General features: G+C 44.4%; 1 protein-coding gene and 1 long non-coding RNA gene across 13 annotated transcripts in view; one reads left to right on the top strand and one right to left on the bottom strand.

The window, feature by feature from the left end:
* Positions 1-1431: 1431 nt before the first annotated feature.
* Positions 1432-3306, top strand: LOC115174869 (uncharacterized). The gene is made up of 2 exons (XR_003871876.1): positions 1432-1600; positions 2095-3306. It is a non-coding gene; the product is annotated as an uncharacterized LOC115174869 (long non-coding RNA).
* LOC115174867 (protein 4.1) overlaps positions 2693-18520 on the bottom strand; it is a 104655-nt gene continuing 88827 nt past the window's right edge. For 2 of the 12 annotated variants that reach the window (XM_029733831.1, XM_029733833.1), the window contains exons 12-23: positions 18236-18333; positions 15796-15849; positions 15629-15661; positions 14977-15039; positions 11161-11319; positions 9418-9480; positions 8423-9121; positions 7209-7337; positions 7014-7112; positions 6277-6357; positions 5445-5560; positions 2693-3778 (exon numbers count right to left, since the gene is read on the bottom strand). In XM_029733831.1, the coding sequence (XP_029589691.1) occupies positions 5453-5560; positions 6277-6357; positions 7014-7112; positions 7209-7337; positions 8423-9121; positions 9418-9480; positions 11161-11319; positions 14977-15039; positions 15629-15661; positions 15796-15849; positions 18236-18333 (1586 nt within the window). In that variant the 3' untranslated portion in view covers positions 2693-3778; positions 5445-5452. Of the gene's footprint in view, positions 3779-4062; positions 4193-5444; positions 5561-6276; positions 6358-7013; positions 7113-7208; positions 7338-8422; positions 9122-9417; positions 9481-11160; positions 11320-14976; positions 15040-15628; positions 15662-15795; positions 15850-18235; positions 18334-18520 lie in introns of those variants that run through there. The other 10 variants (XR_003871875.1, XM_029733832.1, XM_029733837.1 and 7 more) reach the window with 10 other exon arrangements.

Below are 18520 nucleotides of genomic sequence, written 5' to 3'. Positions count from 1 at the left end.
AATAAAGCAGATACTCTGTTTTGGGAAAAAGCTGAGAGATGGGTCTGGAGAAATGTAGCCACACTCAAATTCATAGACAGAGCAATGGATGCAAGGACTAACCATCCATGATATCAAAATTGATTTTATCTTTAGTTGCTATAGAAATCCCCAAGAAACAATGATGCCTGGCAGAGCAAAATGTCTTTGTTGCCAAAATAAGCTAATGATCAAATGGGAGAAGGAGACATTCTAATTCATTGATCATGATGGTTGGAAGTCAAAATTAGCGGTCAAAGCGTCTGTCCCGCAAACTGATAGCTGAGCGGTGACGGTTGTTGCTATGGTCAAGGGATTAATTACACAAAGCAGATCAAAGATTCATCTGATGGATTTCTCACTCTATGCAAATGAACAAGAAACCACAAAAACGAGAGCCTCAGAAAGGGCCTTATATGCAGATGATTGAGAAAAAGGCTTTTTAATCGCAGTAACCCCAAAGGCTCATTTGAATAACTGGATAAGTAAATAACCAAACGGCAAAGAATTGAACATTACTTGGCCAGATGAAGCAGTATAACATTCTTCCTACACAGAACAATTGGTTGTAATCTTGAACCCCTTATTGAAAATGAAATGCAATCCCAGGGGGGGGTAAATTGGGTTCAGAATTGCTCATTAAGTGTTGTAAATCCTTCCTCTAATCATATCAAGCAGAGGCTTTATATCTTTAGTGTTCAGGGAACATTATCTCATGTTTATTCATGAAACACACCGCATATTGACAGCATTCGATAGCCGAAATTAATTAAGTTCAAAGACGCAGCGGAGAGTAAAGCCTGTTTCGCGAAGCAAACAGTGCTTATCGTGCCAATAATGAAAGTTAGGGAACATCACCTGTTTATAATAAGTCAATATCCATTTAAATCCTATATATAAACAACTGGAAATAGCTTGGGGATTTGGAAGACAAACGGCAGTGATCTGTTAGCAATTCTGATTTCAATTGTATTCTGAATAAGTAACTGTTTGGGAGAAGTATAGAGACTTGAACAGTCAGATATCAGTATAATAGCAAAGTCAATCTATTTCTATCACATGTACTACAACTAAACAAACCAATCAATAGACATTCACACAGAAAACCTTCCAACAACAGCTTCACTCAAAATCTCTGTTCGGCCAATTACAATCTCTCAAATATCCAGTTTACGTCAACAGACCAGACATGTCCATCAAACCCTTCATACTTTCCCAGAGAAATGATAATTATCCAAAGTGGAGACTGTTTATGACATCATAGCAGGATAACAGGAGTTAACGTCTGGATTGGCCACCCAGCACCAGGGCTGGGTAAACTATTAACTAGGCAGTAGTAAATCTTAGTAATCACTGGGTTGTTTAAACAGAACAAAGTCCAAATCACAAGTGGTATTTCTACAGCAGCGTGCCACAGGGCCAAAGGCCTCACCCTCACCAGACACCACCATCAGTATGTCTAGCTTGGTGTTTGTCAGAGGTTCTCTGGGAGGTCTCTGGATGGCTGCTGTGGGTTGGGGTCTTCCTGCCTGTCATTCTGCTGCTGTAACAGATCATTGTTTACCTGAACTGGAAGCTGAAGGTACTTAAACTGCACTCTGCTCGGTCTGTAATAATAGTTAACAAATTAGTGATTTTGGACAATGTCAGTGATCTAAAATTAGACAATATACAATTACATGATATAAAGATATTGACTATCTGTAACATCTTACTTGTAGCATATTGTTACTGGACAACCAGCCTGTGTAAACCCGGTATGATTTGACCTGCTGCATATTACTGAATTACAGCTGCATTAGCATAGAAACAGTCATACTTTTCAAACATACAAAAACACCATTTTGAGAAATGTTCCCATCTGAGAGAACTAAGTCTTTGGAAAGAAGCTTAGTGTGGAGCTGGCCTTAAAGGCTCAGTCACCTGTCGATATTTTCTCCACTTCATTATTGATGGTATTACTGATGGAGCTCTGCCTCTCAGCAGGGCTGACCTCACAGCTTTCAAAGATGGCTGGCTACAGACAGAGGATGTGACCACACACACACACACACACTCTCCTTCCTTTATAATCAGCAGAGGCAGAGTTGTCTTCAGCACCTTACCCCAGGGACATGGCCTCACCCAGGCAGAGACGACAGGATGTACACCTGAGAAGGGGAACTGTGGATGGCCCCCTGCTGGGTACAGTACAGACCTCTGAGAACTCACAGGACATGCAGGCACAATAGTGTCACATGGAGAGCACAGGGGATGGAGATGCTGAATACAATTACTATCCACCTCCAGATCATGGGTAAAACACCAGCTAAGACACAGAGTGAAGCAACAACCTGCAAAGGATAATATGGAATTCAAAATCACTGTTTACAAACTGTTGGAATGCAGAGAATGTGCATATTTTATTACTAAAATCATTGTTTATTGTACCATCAGTATTCAATTATTTCTAAGAATTGTTCAAGTTCTTTTCGGACAATTCCCTATGGTTGATAGGTCACATAACACAAAAGTCCACAATGAGCTTCTGTAAAAAGATCAGAGCCTCCTCTAAAGCAATGAAAACTTTTTTGAGGATGGTCTGTTTTTTGTGGTTCAACTAGAATGAAAGCAAGAACTCAGATGTTTGGCTGCTGAAGGGTGTTGTGTAAAAAGGAACCAAAGTCATCCAATTAGAGAATAACAAATGTTTATTTCAGTGTAACACAGAGGGTTAGGTGTCTGTGGTGGAGGGGGAAAACAATTTTCAAGCTGCTGAATATCTAAGATGATCTGCTATAAACAAAGAGCTAATTGATGCCGTCATTGGGTTTGGTGGGGTTGGTCAGACTGCAGAGAACACTAGGCAGCCATCTCTTTTATCTACAGGTAAAATATTAAAATGGTGGCAATTGTGTTTCTTTTAGCTGTCAAAAAACCTCTGAAATATATTAAAAATATTTAAAAGGGGCAAACACCTCAACATCTACAGTAAATCAGTTTACAGATAAATACAAAAAAAGTTTAAAAGACAAAAAAAATTCTACAAATATATTTATGATTAATGATGCCAGAAAGTCACAGAAAACAAAAAGTTTCCAAGCTTTTTATTTTTTACATTTTTTTTTCTTCTGAGGGAGGTATTGGAAAAGCACCTGCACTTTAATGGAATGCTTCAGTTTTGACTGCATAGAGAAGAACATGTGTTGGCACTGTATTGCAATGTACAAAATGACACAGTGCTTCACCCTTTGCTGGTCCCTTGGAAACTCCCCCAATTAAATTAATGTGCTCTTCTTCCCCCCCCCCCCAAAAAAAACTGATAAACATCTGGCTCTAAGACAACATGGAACAAGACTAGGTCCAAAGCTAATATATCCACCTAGTCTTACTTCCTGTCCACATAAAGATGCATGAATCCAGGAAGCTAGATATTGAAATGTACTTTCTCATAACACCAGCTGTCTGTACATACTAGGAATGTGAATACTACTCAACAATAAAAATGACCACTTGATAAATCCTATCTGGTTTTAATAATGATAGCCATTTTTTCTTCTTTTAGCAAAAAGCACAAGAATAAAAACGCACTACAAATGTTAGCTAAGTGGTTCTCTTCTGAGTGATAAAAAAAGGAAGGCGTGCGATGAAACACACAGACACATAGGAGTTCAGCCTCTGGGTTGTCTTCACCTTGTCTTCTCACCAGGTTGACCCTCGGTTTGGGAGATGACAGGAGTTTCTCAAACATCCATGTATGAACTTCACAGGCTCTTCAGCTCTGAGAAAGACAAGGAGAGAGGGATGAATATTCTCTTCAACCTGAATGAGTCTACCACCAACTGGAGTAATTTAAAGCTGTGTCTAGAGCTCTATTTGATAGAACCTAAAATAGCTTGGTATGGTAATGCCACTGCCTTGCACTGATTAACAGTGATTATACAGTTGATCATATCTACTATTTTCTAATTTAATTAGGAAGAATTCATCTGCTTCACTGAAAGTGGCCAAATCCTGAGCTTTAGTGCTAAAACAGCATAAATTTGATTTTCATTAGATACTTGCCTACTGGGATTTAAAGCCACCATCTCCTTGGGGCAAACCCAAACCAGCTAGTACTCCATCGCCTGCTTCAAAGTCTTTTGATGAGAGAGGTATCTCTCACGTCATGCCAGGTAGGTAGAGAGGAGGGAGACTACAGCGAGACAAAAGCACTTGATGATCTGACAACAGCTGCCGCAGCATTCTCACAGAAGGTTACACATGCCGCTTCACCAATCAAAGTGTTACTCTACTCTCAGCAACCACCGCAGTCTTGCTCATTTCCCCCCAATTCAGCAGAACTGGAGAGGCACAGAACTAACGCTTGGGCTGGGCTGGCTGGCTCTGGATGGGGCTCTATCTGGGCCACCTCTGAAGTGGAAATAAATTGACTACTTTTATCAGTCCACTTTCCTGTTGGCAATTATTGCGTTGCTGAAGTGCAGAGCAGGCTCCACATGGAGATGGATTGTAAACCAAAGCTTTACTGTAATGTAAACAAATCGCTGTGCATCGGACAACTGGCATGATGGGCTGTCTGAGCTTGCCAAACGACCCGTGGATATACCGTTATATGGATAGGGTGGAGGCAGAGCAATGAGCTAGTTTATACAGAGTAATACCAAAGTAATGAAGGCATATGATCCACCCAGCACCCATGGATCCACTGTCCCAATCAATTGGCTCAGAGCCTCTGCTTTGCTGTGGGTACATTTTATCCTATTGTATGGACCTACTTCTGACTCATATTTGATGAGCCATAGATACTGCTTTGAGACTGAAGTAATTGAGGTGTTTTCAAAACAATTCTCTGGGCTTGATCCAAGCTTTTTTAGACCTCAATGGATTATAATGGTTTCCTGTCCAATGGTTGACAAAGTTGAGTGACTGATGAAAGAGCTATTGTAAAGGGCTTTCAAGCTAACAACCTACAGGGAATATTTGTTTTCTCCTCCCTTACACCAATTAATTAGCATAGTCATTAATCTGCTGTTCCAATGTGTATGAAGTGTCATCTGTCTGGTGGAGTGTGGTGCCACAGTCTGCCAGCACTGTGCTTGTTAGAATACAGACAGTGATGTCACAAGGTTAGCGAAGCAAGTAAAACAAAATATTTTGCTCAGACAAAATGATACATCTGCAGATGTTTGGTTTTCTGACATTTTGTATGAATTGTGACATTTCATACCAAAATAGCCCAGTCATAAATGCAGACACAGCAACCGGAGAGTTAACAGAGAAGATGAAGAACTCAAAGACAAGGAGACAGACAGTTCCACCCTGTGGGGGACTTATTTCCAGCTGATGTGCTGTCTGTTTGGGCTTGTAGGGCTACTGTAGAGTCAGAGCAGAGGGACGCCTCCCTCACTCTATACCCCTCTAATCACCACACCCTTGGGCCTTACCTGGCGCCTCAGTCCTCGCCCTCCTCGGCCAGCTCTGTCTCTTTGTGGACCACCACCCGGGTCACTGACATGTCAGGGTGCTGCTCTTTGGCTTCCTTTATAGCCTGGGCCAAGGCCTATCCAGGGTGGCAACACGCCCCAGCAACAACACACCCAAAAGGAAAGGGAGACGATGGCATTAACGGAAATAATGGAGCACAAAGGAACAGAAAACAAACAAAATGGAGGCACTATGGACACAGATGAGAAAAGTAGTGGTGGCAACAAAAAAATCTGCAAATCATCAAATGAGAGGACAAATGATGGGAGGGGTTGAGGAGGATATGGAAAGCATGACTTGGTAGTCTGCCCCTGCTTGTCCCTTTGGGGTGACCTTCTACTGTGGAAACGCATGTTGCTGTAAATATTTGTCCGTTCTACAGGGACTTCTGTATGGAGTGTATCAGTCTGCTGTACTCTTTAGTTTAATGACCAGAGAACAGAACAAATCAGCAGCGCTCTCATACGGAGGGAGGTAAAAGACTAACTCTTGACACAATAAATCAGAGAGCTGGGTCTTGTAACAGGAATCGATGCAACTCTTTCAGCTGATACATTCACTACACAATATGAGCGAGCTATTGGTTGCAGTTGGTAGTATGGCATAGGATAGATAAATATGACAGATTCTCATTTCATTCCCATATTAAGTAAAAATGTTCACTAAATGGACAAAAGTGACAAATGTATTAGGCCGACAACTTCCATTCAGTAGTACAAGCTGCTGTGGTGTACTGTGTAATTGGTTCCCACCAGAGGGCGTGTTTGATTGGTGTGACTGACTGATGCTCACCTGATCGTGGTCGATGTCTGAGTCTCCGGTGATGACAATGCGCTTCTCGATCCTGGTTTCTGAGAGACCGCCTTTTAATGTCTGCAAACAGCCAGATGTTCAGGATAAGTGCACAGACATATTGTACTAGTAAAACAACAAATCCACCAGGAGGCTTACATTATGCACTGAGCTGAATTTCATCAAATTCAAATCTTCCAATCTTGGAAGTATCTCCTTCTGGACATGTGTGCTCCCAGGGGGGAGGATTAAAGAGAAAACATCCCCAGCTATGTGTATAAATGAGAGCAGAGGAAAACCAGAGTTCTTCAGCAGTCTGCTAGTAACACTGTCCAGCAGTGCAGCTGCTGTCAGGTGTCTGCTTAAGCCAGGCGCTTGGCATCTAGGAGTCGGCATCAAGTCACAACAGAGGAATGATGCCTGGGCTGGGTAGGTGCCAGTCACAGCCCCAAGCATCGACACTACAGAGCAGGCTGCTCTTCATTTGCACACAGATTACACTGAATAATGCTGCCAGATGGGAATCCAGTCCTCCCTGCAACAGTTTTCATACCATGGTGTTTACACAATGGACCAGGGAGAGCCGGGCCGTTACCATGGTGACCGATACGGCTTGGAGGTTACCATGGCAACGTGTGTGGTTGCCATGGTGAAGTGTGTCATTGCCATGGTGAAGTGTGTCGTAACCGTGGTGATGTGTGTGTGTGTGTGTGTGGTTAACTTTGTGGTGTGTTTACCTTGGTGATGTGTGTGGTGGTGGTGGTGCACAGCGACTCAGAGGTAATGGTTTGGGCGGTCATGAGAATGCCTGGTTCACCGTCTCCACTGCCGTCCAGCTGGAGAACAAACAGAGCCAGGTTGAGCATCATGTTACCCTGCTGAACACTAGCTATATAGCGGTGGTTGTCTATCTATCTAAAGAGTGGTCTTACCTGTGCAGCCTCATAAGTGATGGTCTTTGTCTCTGTGTGCACGATGGGAACCTCCTTAGTGGCAATCTCAGTCTTTTGGGCCGCAAACGTGTCTGAGATGGTCACCATCTCGGTCTTCACCACAGGTGGCTTGGGGGCAAGGAGGGAGATAGTCAGGACAGACACACACACTCCATGCTGGTCCACTTCACTACCCAAATACCACATGCAAAGGCAAGGCAAAAACAGCACAAACGCTAAAGTAGAAGGAACAGAACTATTGCAAAGGCTGCAAATGAACTTTACAAAAACTCAGAACTATAAACTACAATCTCTTCGGCGTAACCATGCAACAAAGCGCATGCCAGCTAAGTTACCAACTGAAAATGCAAAAAAGGCAAATAATATACAGAGGTTTTTGTAATTGTACGATGCATTTTTGCTTTGATCTTTGCCACAGGCTACCAACAGCTTGACACAGACATACATTGACGTGCCCACAAATGAACATTGTGACATTTAAGTGGTTGGGAGGACGAGTCCTTGAAGACAGTCACGTTGGTGACTAAACCCAATTAATGCCAACGACCAAGCAATAACGCATCTCACCCAAGCACTTACAGATAAAGACCCTATACAGAGGAGGAGACACAATCCACCTGCTGTAACACAAACACAACATGCAGTGCACAACAACACCTTCATTACCATGCAATTCTCAGCTCCATTTCTGCCAGTGCGTTCAAACATAGGGCCGACCAATACAGTGCTCACAGTATGTATAATGTATGAAGGGACACAGTACGCAGAGTCAAAATAAAACCCCAACAGAAACGTGCTGCACTGATTTGGTAATGATTACAGTGAAGTAGTCCGGGGGGTGCAGATTGACAGTAGAGGAGGGCAGCACTTTGGCACAGATCCACAATGGCTGGTGCTGCTGCTGGGGGATATTAGCCATTATTTCTTACGATTATCACTTATCAACATTCAACTTGCTTCGAAAAATAGCCCAAGCGACCGCTGTGCAAGTGAAAGGCCTTCAGATAGCTGCCCATTGCTATGACGCTCAGGTGCTAAGCGAGAGAAGCACGGACAGACAGAGGCAGCAGGTAGGTGTGTAGGTACAGTAGGTAAGCTAGGTATGTAGTAGGTAGGTAGGAGGGGAGGTGAAGGTCAGAAGTGTGCACGGCTCAGTACTACGCAGCTCTGTGAGGCCGCAGTCATTCATTTACCTCAGAGCAACAAATAACCTGAGGAATGCGCTCCGTCTCAGCGTGAGACGCGTCCCCGTTGATTCTGGGCTCCTCCTCTTCTTCTTCTTCTTCTTCCACAGCCACCAGGGCAGACTGGTCCTCAGCATGCCCGTTAAGGGCCTCGTCGGGGGTAACCAGGATGTCCTCGGTGCTCTCCTCCTCGGCGAGGGCATCGGCCACAAGGGCCGTCTCTGGCTCTGCCATAGGGGTTTCTTCCACTACTGCAGGGGAAGGCATGGCCTCTACCTTAACCTCTGGGAGTGGTTCGGGCTCTGCGACTTGCTCTGGTTCTTCATGGTCTTCCGCTTCCTCCTCCTCCTCCTCTTCCTCAGGCTCTTCTTTGATCTGGTCTACTGAGGCGCTGACAGTGACCTGGGAGTGGTACTCCCCTGCCTCCTCCTCGCTCTCACTGTGGCTGTCCGAGGACACGCTCACAGGCCTCTTCTGCTCCTCATTAACTTCTTCCTTCACTTCCTCTATCACTTCCTCCATCACATCCTCTTTGGGCTTCTCGACCTCTGTCTCCATGGCGACAGGGGTGACCACCACCTCGGGGGTGGTGATGATGACGGAGCCTTTGGGTGCCACCCTGATCTCCTCGACAACTACTGTCTCTTCTATCTCAACCTCTGCTGCCTGCAACGTTGTCTTGTCTGATTTCTCTTTGTCATCTGAACTCTAAACCAGAGAACAAAAACAACAAACGGAAGAGAGAAAAAAATAAAAGATGACCACACAACCCAACAATGGACAACACCACCAACTAAAAAAATACAACGCAACAAACATAAGGAGGGATGGAAATGGCAACAGATGAAGAACAGCCAGCGTAATGGCAACCAGCAAACAGAGAGATATGGATGGATGGAAGAAGAGATGTCTGGAATAAAACAACCGATGAGCTGGCAGTTAAGAATATGTGTGGGGGAGAGAAAGCAGAAGGTGGGTGTGTTAGATGGGGGGGGGGGGACCACCTTAGAGACCGTGTCCACTGTGAGGTCAGGGAGAGGATCCTGGGTTGTGGGTGGGGGGCTCCTCTGTGGAACAAAGGCAACGGTCACTCACACATCAGCATGGCATCAGGAATCACTAGGGTTAGCTACTATAGCACTGTACAGGTTCCCCTCTGAGCGGGTTAGGAGGGAGAGACTCTGCCATGCACAAACATTACCATCTCATTACCCATCTGTAAGGGAACTTTTAACAGTTCTATATAAACACATAGTGTAGTAACACTCAGAGCACTTAAAGAAGTCCGAACACAAACATTCAGAACAAGAAGAGGCGAATGACAGAAGATAATTAAATGTCAAGAAAATATTAAAGTTTATGGCCAGCCTTTTTTGCACTCTTACAGCTTGTGTACAAAATTAGGTAATCTGCAAATAATTATATTTGCATCATATTGTGCATTGCCAAGCTAATGACACATCTTGTCACAATAATGTGTATACACTAAATTCAGCCATCACTTTGATTTTGTGTGGTGGTCTGGACTGGTCATGAACTTGCTACAGCAGCAGAGAGAAGGAACAATGGACAATACATTAGTTGTCGCATGGTTTTATTTGATCTGTACTGAGGATCACCTGGGCAGTGAGTGAAGCTGAGGCCATTGGGCTAGAGAATACAGCGCCAGCGCCCTCTGCTGCTCTCTTAATGGTGCTACAGCCAGGGTCTACCAGACCAGACTCGCAGGCAAATTTACTGAATAAAATGGAGGTAATTTCCTCTAAGCGGGTTAGAGAATGACAAAGCAAAGAGGTCAGAGTTAGACGCTGGACAAACACATTTATGGAGATAAGACGAGTTGTAACTTTCACAAGCTAATCCACACAGTTCAAAAAACACAACAGAAGACATAGAAGTGCCCTTAAAACTTTAGTGGCTATGGGTGGCAGATTGACATCAGAGAAACTGGAGAGAGGAAAGCTGGAAAAGGTGCCACAGTAGAAGCTTTCAGCTGTGAAACAAAGAGGGAGACAGGGATAATGGAGGTTTGTGTTCTAGGAATGAGGCAGCACATCTGTAACACAAAGACATGGCACACACACTGTTTATCACACAGGTCCAGGACGTGGCCCAAGGCCTGTGTGTGAACACTATCACCTGCTTGTTGGGTGTAGACAGAGTGACAAGAGGCATGCAGTACGTCACGCAACAGTCAAACACAGGTCTGAAACACAGGGTGGGAAATCACAAGAGGAGACACGAAGTAGGAAATCAAAAGTGAGGCTTGTCCAGCTGAAAGGAGGAGGAGCGGTTACACCGATGCACATGAATGAATCATGCCATTTTTAAATAATAGAGCAGTGAAAATTAAAGTTTAGAAAGAAAGGAATTTTCAACAGTAGTGCAAATATACCCTTATGTTCAGTGTAACTTCAAAACATAAGAAAGAGGCTGAGAAAATTGTGAACACAGAAAATAAAGCGCAAAAGAACATTGGTTGGTGCATTGTGACATGTGTAGCTACAAAAAACAAAGTGTTAGTGGAATTAGGAACACAGGGAGAAGGGGGAAGAGGGAAAAGGTGTGATACTTCTATATCCAACTGTCACATCAATCAAACAGAGAGAGTCAGAACCAGGGAACAGAGGTTGGAGCCAGGGCCTCCCTGCAGACTAGAGACAGATCAGAGAGAGGTGGAAACAGGGAGGAGAGTAGAGGACATGCAGGCAGGCTGGTGGGACAGGAGGACACGGCTGGACACGTACCCCTTGGGCCTGCAGACGCAGGCTGGTAGCCGGGCTGGCAGTGAGGCGCTTTTCCCATTGACTGGGACGCGTCTCAGGGGTGGCCTCCATAAAACTGCGCTTTAACTCGCTAGTGCTAGCCTGATGTTTCAAAACATCCTCCTGAGTCTTATCCAGGTCCTAGCGGTGTCAGGAGGATGCCACACACAGCCATGGTGGGGGAGAGGACGCCATGGTGGTGGAGAGGACAACATGGTGGTGGAGAGGACAACATGGTGGTGGAGAGGACAACATGGTGGTGGAGAGGACAACATGGTGGTGGGGGAACAACGGACAACAGGTACATTAGTCTGTAAACCATGATAGTAACAAGATGGATGCCAAGCCTCACTGACTGCCCGTTTATGGTTAGTTTTAGTGTGTGTATGGCCGTTTATGGTTAGTTTTAGTGTGTGTACAGGTGAACCGTTTTAGACCTAGCGCAGAGTAAAGAGTGCATTTCCCAAGGAGCCACCAGGAGGCGATATCACTCCACAGAATGTACAGGGTATTATTGTCAAATGGTCACGCACTCTCCCAAATGAGACATCAATCTAATTATCAGATAACAATATCGAATTGAAAGCACTCTGGGTTTAACTTGTTGTGACCCTTTTTAGAGAGGAGGATGTAGAAAACATCCACACTGATCAAGGGTTGTGATGAGAGAGGGATCAGTGAGGCGAGGCTTCGTTATGAGTTTAAACCCTTTAATTCAGTAGTACACCTGAACATCAAAACGTGGAACTGCCAGTGGAACCCAACCAGAGGGATACATTTTCCCTTTATGAGATAGTTGAACAAGGGCTTGACTTTGACCTGTGTTAGTCTTGTTGTCACACAAGTCTGCAGGTGTAAAATTATACATCGCATAGGCACCTGCTGTTGCCATGGCGATAAGTGACATGGGGGCGGCTTCACTATACATACAATTATATCATTCTTATTTCCACTTAACATACTCCAGAAAGGTTGAAAAGCTGGTTTCATCATCTACAATTCTCACCACGAGTTGAGTCAATTATTAAGTAAATTTCTCCAATCTTCTGATCTCAAGGTCATATAGTAAGTGCCATTTAAGCCATAACAGTCTAAGCCCTGTAAGCTATACAGAAATGTTTCAAGGTCACACCAAGGATCATTTGATTTAGAATTTGTAGACCCCTCAAGGGATCAAATGTATTTTGGCCTTATTGCCATTAGCCCATACAAACTAAATTGAATAACATTCATTACATACATGGAACAGATAGATCTATTCTGGGGACTAAAGGAAGTGTGTCCTACAGTACCAGTCAAACGTTTGGGCACACCTCATTCAAGGGTTTTTCTTTATTTTTTACTATGTTCTACATTGTAGAACAGTACTGTATATCTGAGAGATTTGAAAGATCAGGAAACAAAATAAGTGCACACACACTTACCCCTTATTTTTGGCCACAAAACACTCGCCATATATACAGTACCCAATCAAAAGTTCACACATTTACTCATTCTAGGATTTTTCTTTATTTTTACTATTTTCTACATTGTAGAATAATAGTGAAGAATTCAAAAAGTAACCAAGTGTTAAATCAAAATATATTTTATATTTGAGATTCTTCAAAGTAGCCACCCTTTGCCTTGATGACAGCTTTGCACACTGTTGGGATTCTCTCAACCAGCTTCATGAGGTAGTCATCTGGAATACATTTCAATTAACGGGTGTGCCTTGTTAAAAGTTAATTTGTGGAATTTCTTTCATTCTTAATGCATTTGAGCCAATTAGTTGTGTTGTGACAAGGTAGGGGTGATATACAGAAGATATCCCTATTTGGTAAAAGACCAAGTCCATATTATGGAAAGAGCAACTCAAATAAGCCAAGAGAAACAACAGACCATAACTTTAAGACATGGTCAGTCAATCTGGAAAATGTAAAGAAGTTTCTTCAAGTGCAGTCGCAAAAAGCGCTATGATGAAACTGGCTCTCATGAGGACCGCCACAGGAAAGGAAGACCCAGAGTTACCTCTGCTGCAGAGGATAAGTTCATTAGAGGTACCAGCCTCAGAAATTGCAGCCCAAATAAATGCTTCACAGGGTCAAGTAACACACACATCAACTGTCTGATTCAGAGGGGTTGGGTTAAATGCGGAAGTTGAACGCATTCAGTTGTACAACTGAGTAGGTATCCCCTTTTCCCTTTCAGAGGAGATTGAGTGAATTAGGCCTTCATGGTCTAATTGCTTCAAAGAAACCATTACTAAAGGACACCGATAAGAAGAAGAGACTTGCTTGGGCCAAGAAACATGAGCAATGGACATTAGACCGGTGGAAATCTGTCCTTTGGTCTGATGACTCCAAATTTGACATTTTTGGTTCCAACCGCCGTGTTTTTTCGAAACATCGATTAGGTAAACGGATGATTTCCGTATGTGTGGTTCCCACTGAAGCATTGAGGTGGTGGTGTGATGGTGCTTTGCTGGTGACACTGTGATTTATTTAGAATTCAAGGCACACTTAACCAGCAGGGCTACCACATCATTCTGCAGCAATACACCATCCCATCTGGTTTGCGCTTAGTTGGAATATCATTTGTTTTTCAACAGGACAATGACCCAACACACCTCCAGGCTGTGTAAGAGCTATTTGACCAAGGAGTGATGGAATGCTGCATCAGATGACCTGGCCTCCACAATCACCCAAGCTCAACCCAATTGATGGTTTTGGATGAGTTGGACTGCAGAGTGAAGGAAAAGCAGCCAACAAGTGCTCAACATATATGTGTTTGTGAACTCCTTCAAGACTGTTGGAAAAGCATTCCTCATGAAGCTGGTTGAGAGAATGCCAAGAGTGTGCAAAGCTGTCATCAAGGCAAAGGGTGGCTACTTTGAAGAATCTAAAATAGATGTGATTTCTTTAACACTTTTTTGGTTACATGATTCCATGTGTTATTTCATAGTTTTGAGGTCTTCACTATTATTCCACAATGTAGAAAATAGTAAAAATAAAGAAAAACCCTTGAATGAGTAGGTATGTCCAAACTTTTGACTGGTACTGTACTTCCATAAATGTTTTCAACTAGTATCGAAGGATATTCAGACAAGTCTTGTCAGGCCTGTGGGCGTGTTTGTGAGAGTCTCACCTTTCCACATGGTAGTTGTTGCTCAAACTGTTCAGACGCTACAGACCAATGTTGGCAGATCGGCTGTGCCGACTTCAGACGAGCCCCAAGACACAATCGTGTTCGTGAGAGTCTCATCTTTCCATAGAGGGTCATAATAATAGGCCAAACCGTTTCCCGACACTACAGACCATTTTGTAAAAAGACATTCTGGTAATTACACGATTTTAAAGGGCACTAATGACAGTTCCACGTTTCTAATGTGTGAGATTAGAGAACACTCTGGGTAGGTTTAGTTTGTTATCACACCATTACAAATTCACAACTCAAATCAAGCAAACCAGAGCAGGAAAATCCCTTATTGGGTTAGGGAAACATTAGTCCTGTTAAAAACACATCACCGGAAAATACTAAATATCCAAAACAATTTTCAAATCAATAACAGGAGAGGTTGAGCGTTCATCAGCGCTCCCCGTCGCCCCAATAAACCACAAACCCTGTTTGGTCAGACATGCACCCCATCCCACATGCAAAATCATGCAATGGTGTTCAAACACACACACAGAGATACACAGAGCCTGAGAGTGAAAGGTAGACTGGAGAAGACAGCCTGGGACAAGAGCCAAGAGAAAGGACACAGGCTTGGGCTTTGATTCCCTTTAGTTACGGGCCAATAGTTATCACAGTCATACCAACCTCCAACATTAAATTGCTATGTCTGACATATATATTTTCCCCCTGCACTCTCAACTTTCCGCTCTGTGGAATCAAAAAATGAAGACGCATTTGTGAAAAATACATAAAAAAAGGAAATAAAATGCCCAAGCGCCCAGAGGTGAGAACCTGTGCAGTCAGGACAGTTCCACTTCAGAGCAGAGGCTGTGGAGACTGGGACAGAACTACACTGGACGTCCACTACTGGTCAGGGCAGACCAGGATGGGCCCTGTCTAAACCACACGTCACCTTAGCTGTGTAGTGATTAACTAGAATACTGTACAGATAGAGAATATTTACTCCTCACAAGGTAGAGCTTATTTGGGTGTTAATCCGTAGAATGCTGCAGCTAAGGCAAGCCTATCCAGAACAATGTCCTATCCAGAACAATGTCCTATCCTCAGCATGTTCAGCTGTGGTGGCGTGTGGTTGAACAGCAGTGTGTTGAGAAAAACCATACACGTCACAGATCACAGTGGCAGCAGCACAAAGAAACCAAAAACAAAGCATACATTCCTGCAGGATAAGTGAAACGCAGGTTACAAAATAAAGAGCAGCGAAAGATGTAAAAAAGCCCAGATGATCTATTGACAAATTCACCATCAAACAACCAATCACAGTTAATCAATCAACCTGCTGGGAGGAGTCTGGCTCATCTCTTTTCATCTGTGAGCACCCAGGAGAAAAGGACATGTTAGTTTGATACCTGCACTGCCCAGAGCTCCGTGTATATACACTGTATTACAAATAATCTTAAAAGGTGCAGTATGATGGTAAAAATGCCCACTGCCCTCACAGACCTCAGTGCCTTCAGTAGGTGTGGCCGCCGCCCCTTCGCTAGGCTCCTCCTCTACCTGCGTGGTTTTTGTAGTGGGAATGTTTTTTTTGTCGGGGAAAAGAAAAAGTGAAATGGATGATGAGAAAGCCTGATTCCCAGCAGCACCACCTAACGGTGCCATGCCATGTGACAGAGGGAGGAGCGCCCAGGCTCTGCCCACATGAGAGTGAGACATGAGATGGGGGCGATGCACATGCTGGCCTCGGGATACTGGTCATTTTTCTGTGTAGAGCTGATTCAACTGTTTTGCATCATCTGTCATTACCTACTTTATGTTTCTTATTGTTGCCTAAATGTCAGAAACTCTGGTGTACTAAATGTCAGAAACTCTGGTGTACTAAATGGCGACTAATAACACTGAACGGGACAGGGGGTGCAACAGGCAATGACGTCCTTATAGGGCAAAACTAACTTGAAAAAAGAGCTATATATACACACTGTTAATCTACCTGTTTATGACTAAGGCATTTACAGCCAAACAGATGGGGACACAGGATTAAGAAATATCATTTTGGACTAAAAAGGTTTAAATTATTTTTATGACAGAGCAGCCAATACTGGTACAATAAGTGTGATTAGTTCTTAAGAACTCATTTAAGATCTCTAAAGAATAGCGAAAGATTTAAATTCTATTTAGTCATTTTATACAGAAAATCAAGGGTTTTAAGAAAGGAAAAGGGAGAGTGAAACGTAATGGGGATGGAGGGAGTGCAGAACAAACACGTGCTGGCTACGGTGAGGGGTGGGAGGAGCTGACAGAAGCAGGGGGGTGGTGAGATGGTGACATTTAGGCAGCGGGGTCACACAGCTCTTCCTGCAGCAGGGAAGTGTGTGTGTCGGTGTGTGTATCTGAGCAGGGTGTGGCCACAGAGGCATGAGCGGGGACAGGTGCCTTATGCTCCAGGTAGCAGAGCGACAGGGCCAGGGCCAGGGGCAGGAGGAAGGCCAGAGCCAGGGATTGGGAGGCAGACAGCAGCAAAGCCAAGATGAACATGAATGAGGGCACCAGGGAGGGGGAGGAGAGGGGCAGGTAGCGCTGCAGCCCTGAGGGGATCAAGCAGGCAGCACAGTCCTGGGGCAGGCTGGGAAAGCAGAGGTAGCCATCCTCGTCCAGCAGAGAGAAGGGCAGGAGGCCCAGGCCCATCAACATCCCCAGCAGGGAGAAACCCAGACTGGACTGAGCCGCATCCTTGGCCTGGACGGGTGACCCTTCCTGGGGCTCTGAGCTACAGGCCAGGGGGGAGGGAGGAGGAAAGGCTTCTAGAGGCTGGTGATGGTAGTGCCCTGTTGCAGCCAAACTGTCTGCATGCTGCTGGGGGGTAAAATCAGGATCCCAAATACCCGGGTAGTCCCCGTCCCCATCTAGCTGGCCCCAGGACAGGGGGTCGTCCTCCGAGATGTCAGACAGAACGTCTAGCTCAGAGATGGTGTCCAGGATGGGAGGGAGGGATGAGTTGGAGGAGGATAAGGACAGGGGGAACATGAAGATTGACTGATTAACCCGTTGTTTCCCCCATACAGAGAAAGAGAAAGAGAAAGAAGGCCACATGTAGACACCATGCGGGGAAGGAAGCGGTGAGGAGGAAAAACACAAGCAATAATCACAACCAAGAGAAGAAGAAACAAATGTGTGTGAAAAATGATAAAACGGTACGAGGAAAGTGTGCGCAGGAAAAGAGGGGAGAAAGAAACACCATTAGTGAGACGTGTCAGGTCAGGGGTGCAGCAGAGTAACACGGGTGCAGACAAGAGGTCACGTAGTGGGGGCAGTGAGAGGTCAGGGGTCAAAGGTCAGGGGGAGGAGCTGGGGGAGGAGGGTCAAGCTCATTCTACAAGAACAGGATCAGAACTGAGAACACTAGTGGACAGATGCAGAGAGAAGTCAGAGTAGATGACAGGAAGGGGAAGAATCTAAAGGAACTCAAAAACAGGAAGGTCTTTGTGATTGAGTTAGAGATACAGCACAGTTATACTCCGGTTGTTCTCATTCAATTTGAATTCAAAACTATTACTTTTAAGCCCTGTCCCCTTAATTTTTACTTCTAGGTAAACCCCCCAGAGAACCAGAAATCTTCCCTGACCATGGCAGGACAACATTCGCCGAGCAAGTTCAGACAGTTCAGAATGTCATCCTATATCTCTGGCTAATTCAACTCCACAGTGCTACAGTAGGGGGGTGACAAAACCAAGATTAAGTCAATAAATCTAACAAACAGAACAAGAAGCTCCCTCCCATCCTAAGCTAGACAGTAGACAATGAATTGAGTTTCTTTGAGACAAAATCATTAGGCATTAGTCAGACAGACTACTCATTTCCAATTCAACAACAGGATGTCTGATGTTTGGTTCTTCCTTGAAAGACAAGAGATTGAGTTAAATCATCCCGTTCCCTCCTCTCTCACCTTGGAGGAGTCAGAGGAGAGTTCCAGGCCAGGCTCCCTGCCGTTCCCCACAGGGGTGGGGGCCGAGTCCTGGGCCTCGATCACGTTGATCACTGGAGCTGAAGGGGCACAGACAAGACGACACATATCCAAGCTTTATATAACATTAATATTCTCCATTCATTTATGCACAATTCAGCACATCATGCTAATGTCAACGCCTGGCCAGCAGAGGGCGCTCTAACCCCAGAGCACAGTTTAATCTGGACCATATGAAAAAAATACAAATAAAATGTAACCGCCTAT

This window comes from Salmo trutta, chromosome 35, assembly GCF_901001165.1.
Source record: "Salmo trutta chromosome 35, fSalTru1.1, whole genome shotgun sequence".
Taxonomy (NCBI): Eukaryota; Metazoa; Chordata; class Actinopteri; order Salmoniformes; family Salmonidae; genus Salmo; species Salmo trutta.
Note: the sequence above shows the minus strand (reverse complement) of the source record. Positions and strands in the feature narration are given on the sequence as shown.